Genomic DNA, 19,163 nt, shown 5'->3' on the forward strand with positions numbered 1-19,163 from the left:
GATACTACACATTTGGGCAGACGGACAAATGAACACAGTTGAGAAAACGGAAATAGCATTAAAAAAAAACAATCTTTATTTTCTTTTAGAAAAAGAGAGGTATTCTGAATGTACGTGGTAATGTAGGCGCGTCCCTCTTGTCAAATCTGAAGTCGACAACAGAAGATTGCTTGTCATAGACATTGCACAGATAGACAGATAGGCAAAAGAAAAGACATGCGTAGAACTTGATGCTGGTCTAAAACATAAATACTTTATCGTGTCTCTGAGGTTTTGGATAGTGCAAACCGTGTATATTTCTCAAACAAAAATGAGTACACTCCTCAAAAGTTTGCAATTTTTATATTCACTATAGAGAATACATTATCTTAGTCCAATTTTATTAAAATTAGCGGAGACTCTCCTCCCTTCATAAGATAAAAGTAATCCGGAAAGACTGACAAGCCGATATGCAAAAAAAGCAAGAATGTATGTACTTTATAGGATCTCTGAGGCTTGCTACTCGGTATTGCAAATATTTTGGACAAAACGAATATTCTCCTCCGTATGCTTTGGTGATAGATATAAAAATAGTTTGCAATTTTTATATTCACTATAGCGAATACATTATTTTAGTCCAATTTTAGTAAAATAGCGGAGACTCTCCTCCCTTCATAAGCTAAAGGTATTCTCGTTTATTAGGAGAGACGGAAAGACTGACAAGCGGACATGCAGAATAAAAATGCATGGGATCTTTTCCTCATGGACAAATGAATCCACCACCAAAGGATGAAGGCTATAAAAACAGTTTGCAATTTTTATATTCGTTAAAGGCAAAACATTAGCTTAGTCCCGAAGACTCCGAAGACATCTGTTTTCTCCTTTATAAGGGGCGATTGCTGTAGATACGTTTATCTCTTTGCTTACCAACCCGCCCATGTTTTCTCTTAACCGCAAGAATTATATTATGAGCTTAATGTTAGTAAAAGACGAAGTACAGTCATCTCTCTCTTCAAATGTTTCGTTAAGCAATTTTTAAATTCTACGATTCAAAAAAAAATTCTTTTTTTGTTTTGAAAACTTTTAATCTAACGCTAATATGCGTTTTGACCATAGACAAGATTATCCAACTTTGTAAGTAGTGGGGGGCGGTTAGATAATGCATCGATTGCAACATATTGCGCTAATTTTACATTTTTCTTATATGAAAAAAAAAAAAATAAATAAAAAAAATAAAAATTTTCAGAGTTGAGCTTAAAATAAGAAAAAAAAAGAAAACGACTTTTTTTTTTTTTGTCAAATATTATTTAAGAAAAATCTTTTGAAAATAAATTCCAAAGATTCAAAAAGTAATTCTTTAGAAGTGTAATTGAAAGATCGGTTACTTTTGCTTGAACTTCGAATTTGATATTTTCGTTTTTGAAAATAATTAGGAGATAATTAACTAAATTAAGATAAACGTATAGCAGTCTAATTAGTTAGTACATGTTTAACGAGGTGAGGGTATGTATATAATAATTTTTTAAACTTTTTACTTCATTTTAATAGAAAATTTCAAAAATACACATTTTCAAAAGTGTAATAATTAATATATAAAAAATTGGAAAAACAATACAATCTTTTTTTTTTTTAACAACTTTAAGCTTAAATAAAATTCATAAAAAAAGCAAAAATTATAACGTGTTTTCATAATCATAATAATGATAATAATCATAATAATAATATAATAATAAAAGGAAGCTATACAAAAAAACAAAAAAAACAGTTTAAAAAAAAAACCAACATTTAAAAAATATATTTTTTTTTTTGTTTTTTTTGCTCTACGCACTAGGGGTGGGGGTTGAAGCTGGTTTCGCTGTTGTAAGAGAATTTGAATTCAATTTTTGTGTACCGCTGCCGCTGCCGCCGCCGTTACTGTTGCCGCTATCCAAAGACCAATCCCAGTCCTTACCTTTGGGACGAAATTTCGATGATTTATGTTGTGCTGCCGCTGCCGCTGTTGTTGCCGGGATATTTGAGTTCTTCAAGCCAATACCATCGATTTGCTCGATACCACCATTGCCTTTCGCGTTGAGATTGGCATTGGCGGTCGCGTTGTTCGCATTATTATTATCCGTTGCCGTATTCGATGATGAATTCGAATAAGACATTATTTCATCGCAATCGTATTCCCAATTACGTTCACAGAATTTCTTTTTATAATGCTTTTCGGAGGAGGTTTTCGATTTGCGTTGATATTTAAGTGGAATTTTTAAATTATTTGTCGATTGATTTCCCGAATTTTCCATTGAATTGATTAAGGCATTTGTTAGGGGTGGTGGTGGCGGTGATGATGTATTTACCGTACTCGCATTTGGACTGGGTGTACGCGGTAAACCCATATCGGATAAGGGTGGACTTTCTATAGCCGTAGGATCGACGGGTGACGAACATCGTTTCAATGCTGTGGGCAACGAAGCATTTTCCGATTTCATACTACTATCGCTAAGATGATCCGAACAAACGGTCGGATGATGACTCAAAAAACTGCTATTACCGCTTGAACTGGTACTGCTACCGCTACTAATCGGTAAATCTAATTGCGATGATGTCGATGAGGTGGATAGGAATGTACGTGACGCTTCGGAATTACTGCTACTATGTGTAATACCGGAATCGGGTGAGGTGTTACAGCTAATCGATGACGGTACCGTATCGGTATCAATTGAACGTCGCGTCTTATCCAATTCCGTCGAAGCGAATGCTACTAAACGATCAAAACCCGAACTAACACGATGCTGCCAATGCGTTTCATCATCAGCTATAATATCATCTGTATAGAGAAGAATAGTAGAGAGAAAAAAAAAGAAGAAGAAGAAGAAAACGAGAATGAAATTTTAATTGAAAAATGTTTATACATTTTTCATTATAATTTTTTTTTTTTTTTTTTTTTTTTTGTTTTTTCATTTTGCAAATATTATGCAGCGGGAGGACGAACAATAGTTAAATAGAAGCAATGCTTATTATAGGCAGGAAGTTATGATTGATTTTAAATAGGAATGAAAGTGATATTATTAAAAAAAAAAAAAGTGTTTTTTTGTTGTAATTTTTAAAAGATTTCTATAAAATTTTATTTCAAATTATTGACTTTTCATACATCAATTAATACAAGTATAATAGAATGTACCTAAGAAGAAAAAAAAAATAGTAAAACAATAACAACAACATTTGTTAAATAATAATATCAAATATAATTGAAGTAAAAAAAAAAAAAATAAAAAAAATAAATTAAATTTCAAAATAAAAAAAAAAGAAGATATATAAACTAATTTCACAATAATCTTAACAGAAAAATTTGTATATATATTTTGAAATTCATTTATTACAAAAACAAGATATTTTCTATATCGGTTTAAGCCGTATCCTCACTACCCACTACTCAAAGAGTAAATTTCTTAAAACAGAATTCTTTTGTGATTGTTTTTCTATTTCCGCGCAGATTACAATGCATTTTCAGTCACATTTCGTGATATTAATATTTCTATGGACTACAGAGGGACAGAAATCTTTCGACAACGAAATGTCTTCAATTTTCATGCCCTACACCGTTTCTAGTTTGTGTGAATGTTTGCAACTCAAGCAAAAGAATTTCGCATGGACGCCCCCTTTTATTATATCGGCCTACATAGGATCACCTTCTGGATCGATCCGTCCGTCTATCCGTCTGCACCTCTTGTGGTCTTATATTTGCGCTACAGGCCATCATTTTTGACACGTTTTGATCACATTCGACATGTTTGTGCCCAAAGACGAAATCTCTTTAAGAATTATTCGGATCGGATCAACTTCTCGACTACTCCTCGTATAACACATCATATGGAACATATTAAGTTTATGCGGATGTATGCAAAACCCAGAAGGACTTAAGATATACCGGTCTTTCATTATATGGATCGATTCAGATTCACAGGCCTGTCTGTCGGTCCGCCCTGTTTTTCTGTCTTCAATCTACAAGTCACAATTTTTGAATTACTCTGTTGAAATTTGGTACACCGACATCTTTTGACCCAAGGACGAACGCTATTGGAAACCGTTCGGATTGGCCCAAGTTTCCTGTAACTTTGGTAATCTTAAGTTAGTCTTGCTATTGTAGTTGAGGTCGCTAGGTGGTAGTAGGTTTTGAAGCTGCAAGAAGCTAACGGTCTACTTAATTGCTGTAAACTACAAATCCTGGTGCTTGGGGAACTGTTTATTTCATGTGATGATTAAAGAAATCATTAGGCTGTTGCTCTAATGGTAAATTATTGGAAAAAAACGCCTTAAGGCTTTTTTAAGAAACTTAACCCAAGGTAGGAAATGAAAAATCATATTTCTGATCTTTCTTTGCGAAGTAGAACAACTATCGATTCTTCTACAACGGTCTAACAATTAAAGTTCCATGACTAATCTTGCTGCAGTTTCAATACGCATTTTTAGCTGTCAGCCATGTCAGGGCTCCCCTATGACGGCTACTCGAGTAATTCTATAATTCTTACAAACTCTTTTGATGCTCATCTCGACTGATTTTTCGAAAAGTGTTTTAACAATAAAACCAAAAACCATTCCTTACCCCAAAAAAGGATTGGGTTAAGTATCTTTGCTTGTTATGTTTTCAAAATAGAAGGGGCCATCGTGATATGCTTAAATAGTAAGATGCATCTTTTGCTCTGATCGGTCAAATTGTTTTCGATATTCACGAATTTTTCTTTTTTTAAATAACATAGGCTTAGGGGACTCCCGGTAGTGGGTATAAAAATTAACAAAGAAAAAAAAAATAATAATAGTAATAACAATAATAGTAATAATAATTAAAAAATTGAGGAACAATGTTAGTAAAAATTTTTGTAAAGAAAAAAAAAAAAAAAAAAAAAAAAAAAAAATAAATATAATAAATAAAAAAAAATTTATAAAAACCAAAAAAAAAAAAATTATTTTTTTTTTTTTTTTGTAAAAATTAATTCAAATTTCCTTAAAAATTTTTATTTTTTGTTTTTATATTGTTGTTGTTACTATATTTTAATTTAGACAGTCTTTAAACTACAACTATCGCCAACAACAATGCCAATTTTTTGTTGTTGTAGATTTGATTGACGGTGAAAAGATTGATGATCTGATTGTCGCGGTGGTAGGGTTGGTATTGGTGGTGGTTGTGGTGGTGGTGGTGGTGATAGTAGTACTTGTGGTTGATTTGGTTGACACGACAAGAGGTGACTTTGTGATTGTGTCGTTGTTGTTCTTGTTGCTGTTGTTGTTGTTGTAGATGATGAAATTTTAGGTAAAGCAAACTTTATTCTATTTCTGGGAATATTTACTACAAGGAAACCACGCCTATTTTCAGAATTTTGTTTTGAGGTAGTAGAAGTGGATTCCATTTGAAAACCTTTATATAAAAAATAAGTTTACAATCGTAATGCGTTCTTTTTAAAATAAAAAGGAAAAAAAAAAAACAAACAAAAAAAAAGAAAACTTAAAAAATAAAAATTTTATGATATCTTTTTTCATATGAGGAAAACAGAGAGAGAGAGAGAGAGAGAGAGAGAGAGAGAGAAAGAGAAACAGGAAAAGAAAGAAGTCTGGCCGTATTATGAATGATTTGTTATTAAATATGAATTTTTGTTTTTTTTTTCTTCTGCATGAGAAATAATTTTAATGAAAAATTATTAGAAAAACTTCGAATGAGGAAGGAGGTGTTTGTTTCTTTCTCATATATTAGACTTTTTGCACAAATACTTAAAAGTATTTTTCAATTTACGTTATATCGTAGTTGGGAATATCCATCCGGGGTTTTACGATTTCTTGTTCGAAGACCATACATCCAACATCCTAAACGCGTTCCGTTTATAAGTGTTGCATTTGGACTGTGAGAGCAGGACTGTCTAGCACTTTTTTACCATTACTAATTCAATGACCACAGTAGACCTTAATGTCATCATTCATCGTTTCTGATGAGACGAGTTACAGGCAGTAGAGATGTTACACTACTTTTTTAATGTAACCGGCGGCTTTGCTTAGAGAAAAGGTTAACAAACCAGCTATAGAATCGTTAACTTGTTAACTTGGTTATGAACTTTTTATTACAAGAACAAAAAAAAAGAGACAGGTAGGAGAAGATATAGATTGAGTAGCTTACAGCGGATGAAATGATAAACAAGATAAGCCCTTGAAACTAGAAGAAATATTCCCGACAACAGGGCGACAGGGAATAGATTCGAGCACGACTTTACCCCAATGATACCCTTAATAAAAAAAATGTTGACGACAACAGGGCAGCAAAAAATTGATTCGACCACGATCACACCTACGATAAAAAAATTATGTTCAAATATTGTCAAAGCTTTACCTCCTATCGTCAAATATTTTTTGATTTTTTACTGGTCAAATTGGGTACCAGTGAATAACAAAAAATAAAGGAGATAGCTATAAACGACTTAGCTGATCGCGTAATTGTCCACTGTTTGCAGCTGCTTATCTCAAGATTGATCAGTGGACTTTAATGAAGACAGCATTAGCTTTCTATTTTAAAATTTTCGTGGTCGAGAGAGAGAGTTCCAATCAAGAGGACGAAAGCAACGACCATCGGTTAAGCATAGTTAACTCAACATTCAATCTTAACAACAACATGTATACGTACATACATGGCAGGTGGATGGACACACGAAAAGCTTACCGTTGTTATTATGAATATTGTTAAGCATTGTCTTGATTGCGTACGGGTCAGTTGGCGAGTTGGGATTATTTTTGCAAACACACAAACGCCTCTATTTCGATAGACAGCCTTTGGCAGTCAATTATGGTTATAACATCACCATATTTTACCGATCAGGAACTTCCGGGCATACGAGTGAGAGAGACAAACAAACGGAAAGACAGGGGCGGACGCTAATCGGCTCGGATCAAGAATTTATTTAATTCATCGTGTTGGAAAGTAGAAGAATATTGTGATTCTAATTGATATGAGGGATGTATGAAAAAGAAATTAAAAGTAGGAATGGATTTCATAGATAAATTTGATGACAATTTAATGGCTAAATAAACTCAAATTTTTTTTTGAAGAATTTCAGCTCTAATCTGTTCTGGTTTTTATCTAGTTACATAGTGAATGACGACATTACTAAGGAATCGAATTCGAATGCGAGACTCTTTCAGAAGGACTTTTACGCGCCAGGTATATATAAGGCACGGTAACTAACATTACTTAACAGAGCGAGCGTGTTGTGCTGCTTTCAAAGGTGACTTTCTTTAGAATGTATGAATCAACTATGCATCCGCATACATATATATACATATTTATAATATGAACTAAATAATAATATAATTTTTATATGTATCTTAATTTTAGGGTGTATAAAAGAAAAGAAAAAGAAAAAAAAAAAAAATAATTTTCGTAATACAATATAAAAAAAAATATTATTTTTTTTCTTTTACATCATTTTTATGAGAAATACATTATTTTGAAAAAATTTATTATTATAATTAAAAACAAAGAAGAAAAACATATAACAAGGTTAAATTTTTTTTATTTATTTGTTTTTTGTTTTCATTTTGGTCAGCTGATCTCAATAATTATTCCTTATCTCGTTCATCATCATCATCAGTTGGGGAAAATGCTTGATCAATATGATTTTCAAGATTAAATACGCTGGGAGATGAGGAAGGAGATGAAAAGTTTGGTGAAAAAGCATTTACTGTGTTGCTGACAACAGTAGTGTTAGTAGCAGTAATAGTAGTAGTAGTAGTAGTAGTAGTAGTAGTAGTAGTAGTAGTAGTAGTAGTAATAATACAAGTAGTAATAGCACTAGTAGTAGTAATAGTAGTCTTAACAATTTCATGATCATTGCTTTTGTTATTATATTCATTCAGAACGTGATTAAGAAGATGTTCTTCTGTTTGAAGCAGGGAAAGAGATGGCACTAACGCAAGTGTTGGTGGTGATGAAGTGTTTGATAGGTCTGTTGTGTTGGTGCTTGTGCATGAATTGGATCGGTGGTGTTTGTTTATTGGAGATGATATTTGAGGTGAATTGTTATTATTGTCATTGAAAATTTCTAGCTTACCATCATCGGCGGCCCGCGCTGCTGCCCCTATTGGATTTGAATTGGGAGTAGAATTGCTGCAAGTATTTAGAGATGATTTTAATGATGATGACGAGGTAACGGACACAGATAAATGTTGTTGTTGTTGTTGTTGTTGTGGTATTACTGCTTGTTGTTTTAATGGCAGATGGCTATTATTGGCTTGTGGCAAATGACTATTATGATGCATTGGCTGGTGATGATTATGATGATGACCAAGTTGTTGGTGGTTACTATTGTTGTTGTTGTTGTTGTTGTTGTTGTTGTTGTGATGATGTGGTGTATGACGGGAATTCGGTATAATAGACATAGTGTTACGATTGTCATCAGCAGCCATTATGGAATTAATATCCGGGCTCATCAGTAAAGGTTCTAAAGATAATTTACTGTTGTTAACGCGTCGATTGCTATGACCAATTAACGATGAGTTAGGTGATAGCTGTTGATAATGATGCTGTTGCTGATGATGATTAACACCACCGTTACTACTGGCATAAGGATTACCTTGTGCTGTTCCTGCTGCCAGCCCTATCGGATTTTGATTCGGCGCTTCATGCGAATAATGCGGTATTTTGGCCGGTCTTGGTTGATGACTTGTATTGCCCATAGGCGATGTTCGCTTTACGCCGACTAAAGTAAAATTTATAACAACAAAAACATAAAAACATGTGAAATCGCCAAAGAGATAAAAGAGAATTTTTATTTATAATTTTCTTAAAAAACTTAAGGTTCTGGACAAAGTATATGCATACATATTGTTTGCATTATATATATGTGTAATTAGAGATTATGTAATCAGTAAAGAATGTGTTCAAATTAAAACTTACGTTCCACCTTCATAGGTGTGCTTGTATTGCCGCCGTTATTATGATTGGGTGTGGATGCCATTGTGGTTGGTGTTCCGTAGTTCGTGGAACCATAATGTTCATTACTATGGGGTAAATGATGATGATGATTGTGTAAGCCCCGACCATGCCCAACCGATGTGTGTTCATTTGATGTTGTTGCATTGGAAGCTGCGGCTGCGGCAGCTGCAACTCGCCTTTGTCGTTCTTCGTGCTCCTCTTTAAATTTTCGCGATGCCAACATTCGATCTTGCAGGGAGGCTGCCAAACCTGAAATCAATCGACAATCAATACAATTATATAGATTTTATATAAATATTTTTTAAGTGTCACTGCGTACCTTCTAGTGGAGGATTACCACCATTTAACCGATTATTTCTGTTCGTGCCATGACGTTCTTTGCTGCTGTTCGATGTGTGGGTTTTGTGTCCAATATGATTTGAGTGATTGTGATTTTGATGTTCATCCTGGAAATATGCTTCTATGCAAGGCTTCATTTCAGCACGCGGCAAAGCAACTGGTTGATAATCTCGACTTGCGTTAGGGGCTGATGTTGGAATAACGTTTGAGCTGTTATGAGCATTCGTTGCGTTATTGACTGCCTGATTCCCTTTACCTGTTGTGGGCAGATGATGATATGCTGATATATTGTTAACTTCGCGCTCTCGGGGATTTCCATTATTATAATGTCGTTGGCTATTATTGTTAGAAGCACTAATCGGATTTGTAGCATTCACCGCAGCGTTAGTGGGACCATTAATAGTTTTGTGTTGATACGCTACATGTGCCAAAGTGGCTAAATTGTGAGCGTACGGACTTTTACGTCCCGACGTTGTTGAGCGCGACGGCACTTCAGCGTAGGCGTTAATTGGAGGACCATTATGATCGTCCACTACGCGCACATGAACTCTCTCCGGTCGTTGAGCATTTGGATTTATTATCAAACGTTCACGTTCATTGGAACGATCTCGATCGCGTTCGCTACCAAACAGACTACGCTCGGCCAAATATGGATTACGTTCTCCCGACGCTGTGCCTACCGTTGACATATTCACGGCTGCATTGATGATGGATTGATGTGTAATTTCCAGAGTGCGTTCAATTTCCCCGTTTACTAAATCGCCAATAGTCTTGGTCGACATTGGCATAGAGCTATTCCCCAGTGAAGCACCGCTGCCTGCAGACGTGGGTGGCAGTTGTTGGTTAAGCTTTTCCTGAGACAGATGACGTCTCAAAGCCATCTTTGCTGGCGATACTTGTGTATAATCCGGTTGGGAAGAATTTGAACTTGGACGACTTGGCGGTTGCTGACCTAGGGATATATGTGAAGGTGGCGGTAAATTTTGTGAAACAGCTGATTCTCTACTGACGCTTCTTTCTAACGACATCAAACGATCACGGGTCGGTGGATAATAGGTTAAGGCGGAATCCGAATTTGCCGAGCTCGCTCTTACAGGCTCCTGCTCCAATAACACTTCGCGACTTCCTGAACGTTGTTGGTGATTTAAATGATTCTCTGTAACGTTGTTCGCCGCTATTGGTGGCGCTTTAAACTCCAGAGAAATAGGATGCAGATTAGCTGCATGCTGAACCTGATGATGATTGATATTTCCACCATTCCCGTTCATCATTACTTGCTGTTGATGTTGTTGACCATGTAGATGATGGTGTTGCTGTTGTTGTTGTTGAGCAGCCATAAACTGTTCATAATTTGCAGCGCTCACAGAGCTGCGGCGGCGATGTATCGACAAATCTTGGTTATGACTATTGCTGCTATACGGATGGCTAGTAGCCACATGTTGATGGTATTTTGACGTTTTCTGCGAGGCATTATTGGAAGACGTGGTTGCGGCAGAAGTAGCAATAGCAACAGAATTCAATATATTCTTGTTACTACTATACTTGTTAACGGCCCCATAGGCGTTATTTTGCACATGCGACGCTGATGTCGGTGGCGGTAAAGGCGGCGTAATGGGTGATATTGTGGTGGTAGCATTCAAATGTGTCATACCATGCGTGGCGACCGATATAATGTTGCTCAACGTTGAATTATTAGTGTGTCCAGTTCCTATATGTAGTGGTGTTGTCTGCTTGCTGCGCTTGGGGACTGGTGACTGCTGAGGCGATGCCGAAGCACTAATTTCCACATGTATCGGATGCATTTGATGTTGAGCCTTGCGATGTTCTTGGTCCTCATTCAGTGCCGAAGTGATAATACTCTTTAGACGATCTTCAAAATTGGCTACTTTCGGTGATTCTTGTATACCAAGAGCTGCATTGGTCGCCTTTCGTATGCCAGGCAATTCGCATTTAGGTAGAATACCAGCGGTTACAGGCCCATTTGTCGTTCTAGTCGTTGCATTAGCTACCTGTGAGTGCCCAGTTAAATTTGGATCTCTTTCACGATGTTTGGGAGCTGGCATTAAAGTGCTTGGATCTGGCTGAGCGTATGCTCCAAGCGTCGTGGGTATATGTTGTTCACTGCTATTCGAACGATGATGATGATGATGTTTTCGATACGCTTTATCTTCGGGATGATGATTATTATTGTTATTGTGATGGTGGTGGTGGTTGTTATTTAGAGAGTTGGCCAGTTGATGCTGCTGTTGTTGTTGCTGTTGTTTGCTTAAACCGGCATTGTTGAATTTCCCAGCTTCAATTTTCCGTCCGGTTTCAAGTATTTTTTGAGCTAACACTTCAGGATTGCTTTCTTCAATTTTGCCCACATCTGGTACGTCCGGCCATTCTTGGGAGCGTGAGCGATGGTCTCGGCTACGGCGCCCGGTCTTACCATGATTCGTTGATGTTTTCGTTACCGATATTGCAGGTGTTGCGTTTGGCATTAAGGAGCAGGCGGTTGATATAGAACAGGAGGTAGACGTGGACACTGACGTTGAGTTCATAGTAGTTGTTAGTTGTAAAGGTTGCTGTAGGTTTGTTGCAATAGACGACGGTGGTGGAAGTTGTGGATTAGTGGACAATGTTATATTGGTACCCTGAGCCATTAAAGCTGCCGCTGTTCGTTTATCTTCGGCTGCTTTTTCCAATGTCGATGCTTCCTTTTCAATATTTGAAACTTGCGCAACGAGTTTTTTACGTTGCGTTAATGTGTTAGCAATTTCTTTAAGCACCAGTTCATGAGCAGCTGCCTCTGACAGCTCAAGATCGTGTAATTTAGTTTTGCCGTTCATGCCTCCATAGAGTCTTTGATATTCAGGCAAATGCTGTAAATGTCTCTTAAGCAGTTTTCGTTGCTCCACTTCGCAGGCCGTTACTTGACTTTGTATCTTCTTAGCTATGCCTTGAAGCTCTTTATGACGGCCAACTATTTCTTTCGCCTTGGCGATCAAATCATTCGGCGAGGAAACATTTATGCCCAACTCATTCATACGTACTTTGAGTAAAGCCACGCTATCATCGATTAGCACCTTGATCTGCTTATCTAATTGAGAAGCACGATTTTTAATGCGTTGCTTGCGTTCTTGCTCCAGTTGTATTTGATGCTTGATATTCGGTATAAATGCCTTAGATTTCATTTGTTCAATCATGGCCATATATTGAGAGCGGAAGACATCCAAGAGTATTTGCAAGGCGTACGGTGTATCCTGAGGAGCAGTAGGTATATCCAACTCTTTATGAGCCATATTCTCCGTTAATAAGGAAGTCAATTGCTGATCAACACATCCCGGTGCTGGAGGTAATTTTTTGCTCATAGCTTCGACAGAAGTGGAAAGCACTGTTTCCTTGTGCAACATTTCGAGGCCAGCGATTTTAAGAGTTTTACGCCCCCGAGCGCCTTTCTTCATACGACCCTTCCGACCTTTGACACCAGCAGCGGAACTATTGCCACCGCCAGTTGAATAATAATTACCTCCCGTCTCATCTTTCGCTAAGTTATCTTTATTAACAGCGACTAATGAATCGGCTCGTTCCTTAGCAGCTGCCGCTTGAGCAACTACAGCGGCATTCTTATTAGCTATAGCCACTTTTCTTGCTAACTTCTTGCGCTTCTTTTGTGTGGCCGAACGTGCCGATCTATTATTAGAATTCGGAGCACTAATGAAATTGTTGTTTTCCTCCTCATCCGATTGCGAACTTTTTCCCTTTGAACTGCCCCAATCAGACCACGTTTTGCGAGCATTCGAAGGTCCACCACTACCGTTGCTATTACCGTTAGTAGCAGCATCGCCCTCGCTCTCCGTAGAAGTATCCATATCTAGATTGCGCGGTTGCTGTTGCTGTTGTCGAGTTTTCGTCGCCGCGGCCGTATTATTCATAACATTAGCCGCCGGTGAATTAGTGCGATTAGTGACGGGAAGATTAGAATTTGAGGAATTCGAATTATACGAATGACTTAAAGCGTGATTGTTGGCTTCTCTTTTGGCACGATCCCTCGTAGTACGTGTAGACCCACCTAAAGAACCATTTTGGAAAAATAAGAAGGAAAAAAAAGAAGATATTAACAGAAAGATTAAAGAGATTGTAGTCTTTAAAAAACAATAGCCGCACAAATAAAGTATAATAAAAGTACAACAAAAACAAAAAAAAAAAAAAAAAAAAAATAAAAAATAAAAAGGAAGCAACAAAAAGAAAGATGATGTTTTATGATTTGGACTATGATTATATATGTCTTTGAAGGTTAAGTAGGAAGATTTCTTTTTTTTTTTTTTATCTCCCTCTTTCTTTACAACATCATTCATCATCTTCTAGCCTAGTCCACATGTGCATGTAAAGTTGCTTAGAGGACGCTTCTCTTCTTAAGTATCCTATTTCCAGTACTTACCGACGTGATCATTGTCAGCACCTTTCTGAGTCTTTAAACGTTGGAAGTAACGCTCCAATATAGTACGATCGATTACATGCAAATAATATGAAACGGGCTTACATGTCCACGATACCGAACCTTTTAATGGTGGTATTTCACTGACATGCATAATTGTCCCGATATCGCTTAGATTACTGTAAGAGAACAAGAAATCAAATGAAATCTGGAAAAAAGTTGAGTAAGTTTTAATCGAAAAATTTACCGATCGGTTATGCGGAAGTTCAATGGACAAAATGATTTTGAAGATACTACACGGGCTCCATCTCGTAAATCGGCGAAACGTTCCTTTAATTGATGATCGACATTGGGACCGAAGGCGAAATTATTAACAAATACCAGTGAAGAACTTGTTATTTTCTCGCGATGTTCATCGACCAGAAAATCACCTTTAATTAATTTATATTCACAATAACGTTTACCGAACCAGGCCATAAATTGACGAAAGAACATATCCATACGATCGGCATAATGAGATGGTGTATCAGCCTTCTCTATACCTAAGCACGATTTTAATGGGAAAGAACCGGCCATTTGTAGTACGACTTGACCAACACCTGAACCCAAATCGATAAAGGTATCCTCGCCACTACAATTTACATGCTTGATCATCTGTTGGACCAGTTCATACGATGTTTCACCGTATACCTCTGGTGAGAATGGTTCGTATTGATTAAGCTTATCGGGATCGAGTACGGCAGCATTGTAGACTAGTTGCAATATATGTCTTAAAAGACTGGGATGAGCGAATTTATTAAGACGTTCAGCGGGCAGTGAGGTTCCTTTTTCCTAAGTAAAAAAAAAGCAAAAACAAAAGAGACAATCAATAAAATTTATTTGAAAAATTGAAAGCAGAAAGAGAGAAAGAGAAACTGATTGACTTACCAGTGCAACTATACTATCCACAGCCTTATTAAAACGATCGACAAGATTTGTCATAGTCTTATAGCAGGCAGTGTCAATTTTATTGAGATTAATCTCCTCGAATGCCGATGACATGCTGGGCAGCTCATCGCATACGAATTTAATTGTATCGATAATATCGATGCCATTATCGTGTCTATCTTGGCCGGAGCCAACTTGTAAAGGCCACGTAAAGGTAATTACCTCGGATGAACCAGCTGGCGAACGCAACACCAAGTCTTTGACTTGAGGTGTTGCCATATTTTGTTAAACGAATACAGGACGAATAGTACAGCTAATGTTGCTTTCCTCGTCTTTATTGCTATTGTATTTAATTTGGCTAACAATGATTATATTCTAGTTCTTTTTTTTTTGTTTTTCGTTTGGATAGAACACAGATGGGAAGATGAACAGGGAGAGAATGAAAGAACAAGAAGAAGAAGAAGGAGAAAGAACGGCAGTTTCCTTTTTCCCCTTTTTTTGTATTAAATCTTGTCGCTATACACGGGAGGCTGAGATCGATCGTCAATTATTCGCTTTTAATAATCAGCGCGTCTGATGAATGTATCTTGTTGATGATTGATTGATTGATTGATTGATTATTGGTGGCACTTGGTTTTTAAGAGTATGAAATCAGTACTTTGCCAGACTCGGTGGGTATTTTTAATTTTCTTCTTTTTTTTTTTTTTTCGTTTATTTCTTTTTTACAAGAGATTTCTTTTGGGCAGTTATACGTTGTTGTTGTTGTAATTATATAATATCTTATTATTCTCCAGCTTATGTGTTACGTTTGTAAAAAACAAAAACTTAAGATGAAGAAATTAATCGTGATTGAGTGAATGTAACGACGCGGAGTGTTTGGTGTGAGAGTGTTACATATATATATATAGGCACAAACGCACACAACAAAATGTACATACAAAAAACAATAGCAAAATATTTTTGAATTTATCTTTTTCCTTCTTTTCTTTCCTTTTTGTTGCTTTTTTTCTACAAATTTCGTTAATTTTTGCCGGTTTTTATTTTTATCATTAATATAAGAAACGCTCTTTAATTATTGTTGTTGTTGATTTTGTTGCTGATCTTGCCAATGGTGGTGGATAACGACGATGATAATGATAATGATGATGATGATGATGACAATAGTAGAGTAGTAAGACAGTGACGATAATAATGCTGCTGTCGATATTGATGAAAAAAACTCTCATAAAAGTATAATAAGCGAACGACAAATTTCAAATTTAAACGCTCTTGGTGTTGTTGTCGTCGTCGTCGTCGTTTCGTTTCGATTGTGTTCCGTGCCGGTGTTATTGTTTGTTTGTTCTTTTTTAATACTCCTTCTTTATTAATGGTAGTAGTGTGTTCAATAGCAACAACAACAACAATAACAGCAGCAGCAGCAGCAACAATAAGAACAACAGCAACAGCAACAACAACAAAATATAACAATAACTGATGATAGTTGCGTAACTTAGTATTTTGTTGTATATTAAGAAAACGATGCATTTTCGCAAGAATACAACATTTTCAGCAGTGAGAGTGTTAACGTTTAGAAGAACGACAGTGAGAGTGTGAGTAAGTCTCAATGTCTGCTTTTTCTTCTTCTCAGCTCCTTGCTTTTATATTATTATTTCTTTTTTTCGCTTTTCTTTTCTTTTCTTTCTGTTTTGTTTTATTTCAAAAGTGATGAGAGACAAACTATGATTTGTTTTGTTTTTGTATGAGAGGCGAAGTAGAGTAAAACGCGTGCACTCAAGTCTGTAAAAGAAACAGAAATGTCAAGAAGAAGAAGAAGAAGAGAAACATAAATAAATGATTTACGGAAGTAAATTCTAAAAGAAAAAGAAAAAAAAAACAACAAAACAAATATGATAAGCAATAAAAAATTTAGTTAGTAAATTAAAAGAGAAAAATTGCAAACAATTCATACCAAAGGAAATAAATATAAAATTATGATAGAACTATAAGGAAACAGCTTTTAAAATATATTACAATATTGCTTAAACATTATTCACTTGATAGAAAGTTATCGACTTCATTAGAAGAAAAACATTCTAACAAAGAGATGAAACATTCATTTCGATTCATATTTCCATCGAACATCATGCCGACCTGTGAAGGCATATGAACCTGTATACGGAAATCAGGTTCGAAAGTAGGTATTCACAACTCGGGGACGTTAGAATAAGAAACGAAATGAAATGTTTCATATTGTAAACATAAGTAAAATTATATAAAATTAATTATTGTATATTTAATGCCATCAGTTTATACAAGTAATAGTATAAAGAATAGTAAGAAAGTATTATCATTTTTAATTAAAGTAAATAGTTGGAAGACCTTGATTATTAAACAAGTAAAAAATGATAGTGATTCATGGCCAATTATAGCCATACCATGTACGTTTGATACATCTGTTTATATAATGAGTTTTCAAAGTAAGGTATTATATCGGAAGGGCTCGAAAAAATGGTCCGATCCGAAAAATTCTTAATAGAGTTCGTCTTTGGGCCAAATTACACTGGCGCATTAAATTTTATCAATATATCTGGACCTGCAGGTTAAACACCAGTTTGCAAGATGGGCGGACGGAAGGACAGACAGGCTTCGATACATAGATAGATCGTTATAATAAACCATGGTTCTTTCCCAGGCCATTGTGGATGTTGTATACAAACTTAATATATCCTTCTACAACAGACGCCGTAGAGTATAAAAACAAGGCAGCATGCCTTCGATTAGTGCGGTTTACACCATAATAAAATTGAAAATTTACATAAATTAATTTATTAAAGACCAGATTTCGTCATAAAATATTAATAATTAAACCCTTTCTAATATATAAAGGGTTATTTTTCATTATAATTCCAAAAAGTGGCCCTACATGTTTCTAATTCGGTAAGACAAACTTTTCCGTCAGAATATCATTATGGACGAGTTTTCATCAAGAATCGTTGAACCAGAAGAAGCATTCTATCATATAAAGATTCGGTTTGCGCAGGAACCGTTACATGGCAAGGGGTCCAAAAAATGGCCCTGTCCGATCCAAAATTTTCACATAAATGTAGAATGAGGAAATACCATTCTTAAGAGATTTTTTAACGACTTGTCGAACTGCAACGTTGTAAAGGGAGCAATTGAAAAAGTGGTTCCGCCCTTGGGCCGAAACAAGTCGCTGTAACAAATTTGATTAAAAGATCTCAGCAATTGCCACCTGTAGGTTGAGTAGAAAAAAACAAGTTGGGCAGAAGGGCAAATAAGGTTCAGTACAATAAAACATGGGTCTATCTCAAGTCCTTCTGGTACTTTGGTTAGCGTGCTTCGTACAGAAAGAAAATTGAAATACTTTTTGTATACACTGAGCACTTCCATTAATTCTCATAGTTCAGAGTTCGTAAGAAGGATATATATATATATATATATATTTTCAAAATATTATCGATCACTAACGGGGCTTCGCGAATATCTCATGTAACTACTATGTTGCTGCCGCTTCCCTAACTTTTGTGTTTCCCCATTTCTTTTCAATCGAACAAAAGACGTCCCCCGAGTGATTAGTCGTATAATCAATAAATCTCATTTAAGTCTGAAGGAGCAGTCCTTCCTATCTCTTTACAATCGAGGAGCACCTTCTTTTTTTTAGCAGCAGGGAAGGATCGCAAGATGGTTGCGGTTCAGAAATCACGATCAATGAAGAAAATGAAAATCATCAGCCTGATCATCTTGATATTTGTTTGGTGTTATTACGAACAAAGGCCTTCTTTCTCGCCAAATTTTATCATATCTGAGTCCATATGCATAAAGTGAGAATATATAACGCAGTTTGGCACCCATAAATATCATTAGCACATTCCGATATTCATCAGATATGTTGTAAGCACCTCGACTAGGCAAATCAATTTTTCACTGATATATTCGCTTTTACTATTTGAATGTTACAATATCTTAGTTACGCAGAGTTAGATTATCTTGTTTCTTTATTGAGCCACGAATGCCTTTAGATACGAACTATAGTCATAAGACTGCACTTTATGCATACATTAGGGACCAAAGGGGAAATTGGAGGAGTTATTACATTCGACGTATTTTGAATATAACGATTCGACCGAATGGTAACACTATTTCGATATACAAAGCGAAGGTCTAGAGTAGAAGAAGATTGAACTTCCTTTTCTTTCTCGTCCGAAACGTCGACTAATAAACGTCGTAGCTGGGAATTTATAATCTTTCGAAATCCATTAGGATTGTCCACTGACAGATCATTGAGACTAATTTGTTAGAAAGTTGATTCGTATTGATCAATAAAAGGGGACGATAGGCCGCGAAATTATTCAATACCTAAAGAGTGATTATATCGTAGAACCCATGTTGAGAGAAACAAAGACTGGACTCTTATCTGTGAGAGGTCTAATTTAAATGCAGGTAAGTAAGAACGGCTAGGAATAATCGCTGATTGTTTAAGTTAAATTTTTTCGAATAGAAAAAATTTCAAGCTTGGCAATGTTTATTAAGGTCTCTACAGTG

The 19,163-nt window shown here is 35.9% G+C and overlaps 2 protein-coding genes across 5 annotated transcripts in view; both read right to left on the bottom strand.

Moving 5' to 3' along the window:
• Window positions 1-1,726: 1,726 nt before the first annotated feature.
• On the bottom strand, window positions 1,727-15,584 carry LOC119639129 (histone-lysine N-methyltransferase, H3 lysine-79 specific). Of its 4 annotated transcripts, none has more exons than XM_038036349.1 (7): window positions 14,622-15,584; window positions 13,942-14,525; window positions 13,698-13,873; window positions 9,255-13,328; window positions 8,897-9,184; window positions 8,574-8,699; window positions 1,727-2,791 (listed from the first exon to the last, which is right to left on the bottom strand). In XM_038036349.1, the coding sequence occupies exons 1-7, from the start codon at window positions 14,898-14,900 to the stop codon at window positions 1,800-1,802; spliced, it is 6,519 nt and encodes a 2,172-aa protein (XP_037892277.1). In that variant the 5' UTR covers window positions 14,901-15,584; the 3' UTR covers window positions 1,727-1,799. The 4 variants fall into 4 exon arrangements, with proteins under 4 accessions (XP_037892277.1, XP_037892276.1, XP_037892278.1 ...); XM_038036348.1 differs by having other exon boundaries at window positions 8,052-8,699; XM_038036350.1 differs by lacking the exon at window positions 1,727-2,791 and adding an exon at window positions 4,951-5,377 and having other exon boundaries at window positions 8,052-8,699.
• Window positions 15,585-15,641: 57 nt separating this feature from the next.
• The window catches only part of LOC119639136, a 9,374-nt gene continuing 5,852 nt past the window's right edge, over window positions 15,642-19,163 (bottom strand). Inside the window, exon 2 of the mRNA XM_038036363.1 lies at window positions 15,642-16,397. Coding sequence (XP_037892291.1) covers window positions 15,690-16,145 — 456 coding nt within the window. The 5' untranslated portion in view covers window positions 16,146-16,397 and the 3' untranslated portion in view covers window positions 15,642-15,689. The remainder of the gene's footprint in view (window positions 16,398-19,163) is intronic.

This window comes from Glossina fuscipes, unplaced genomic scaffold, assembly GCF_014805625.2.
Source record: "Glossina fuscipes isolate IAEA_lab_2018 unplaced genomic scaffold, Yale_Gfus_2 112, whole genome shotgun sequence".
Lineage (NCBI taxonomy): Eukaryota > Metazoa > Arthropoda > Insecta > Diptera > Glossinidae > Glossina > Glossina fuscipes.

Bases quoted from the DNA above. Each gene is read 5' to 3' on its own strand.
- LOC119639129 (XM_038036348.1), bottom strand. From the start codon at position 14,900: ATGGCAACACCTCAAGTCAAAGACTTGGTGTTGCGTTCGCCAGCTGGT. The intron at 13,874-13,941 runs GTAAATTTTTCG...GTTCTCTTACAG, and splicing joins AACTTCCGCATAACCGATCG to TAATCTAAGCGATATCGGGA. The intron at 13,329-13,697 runs GTAAGTACTGGA...ATGGTTCTTTAG, and splicing joins TGCTGACAATGATCACGTCG to GTGGGTCTACACGTACTACG.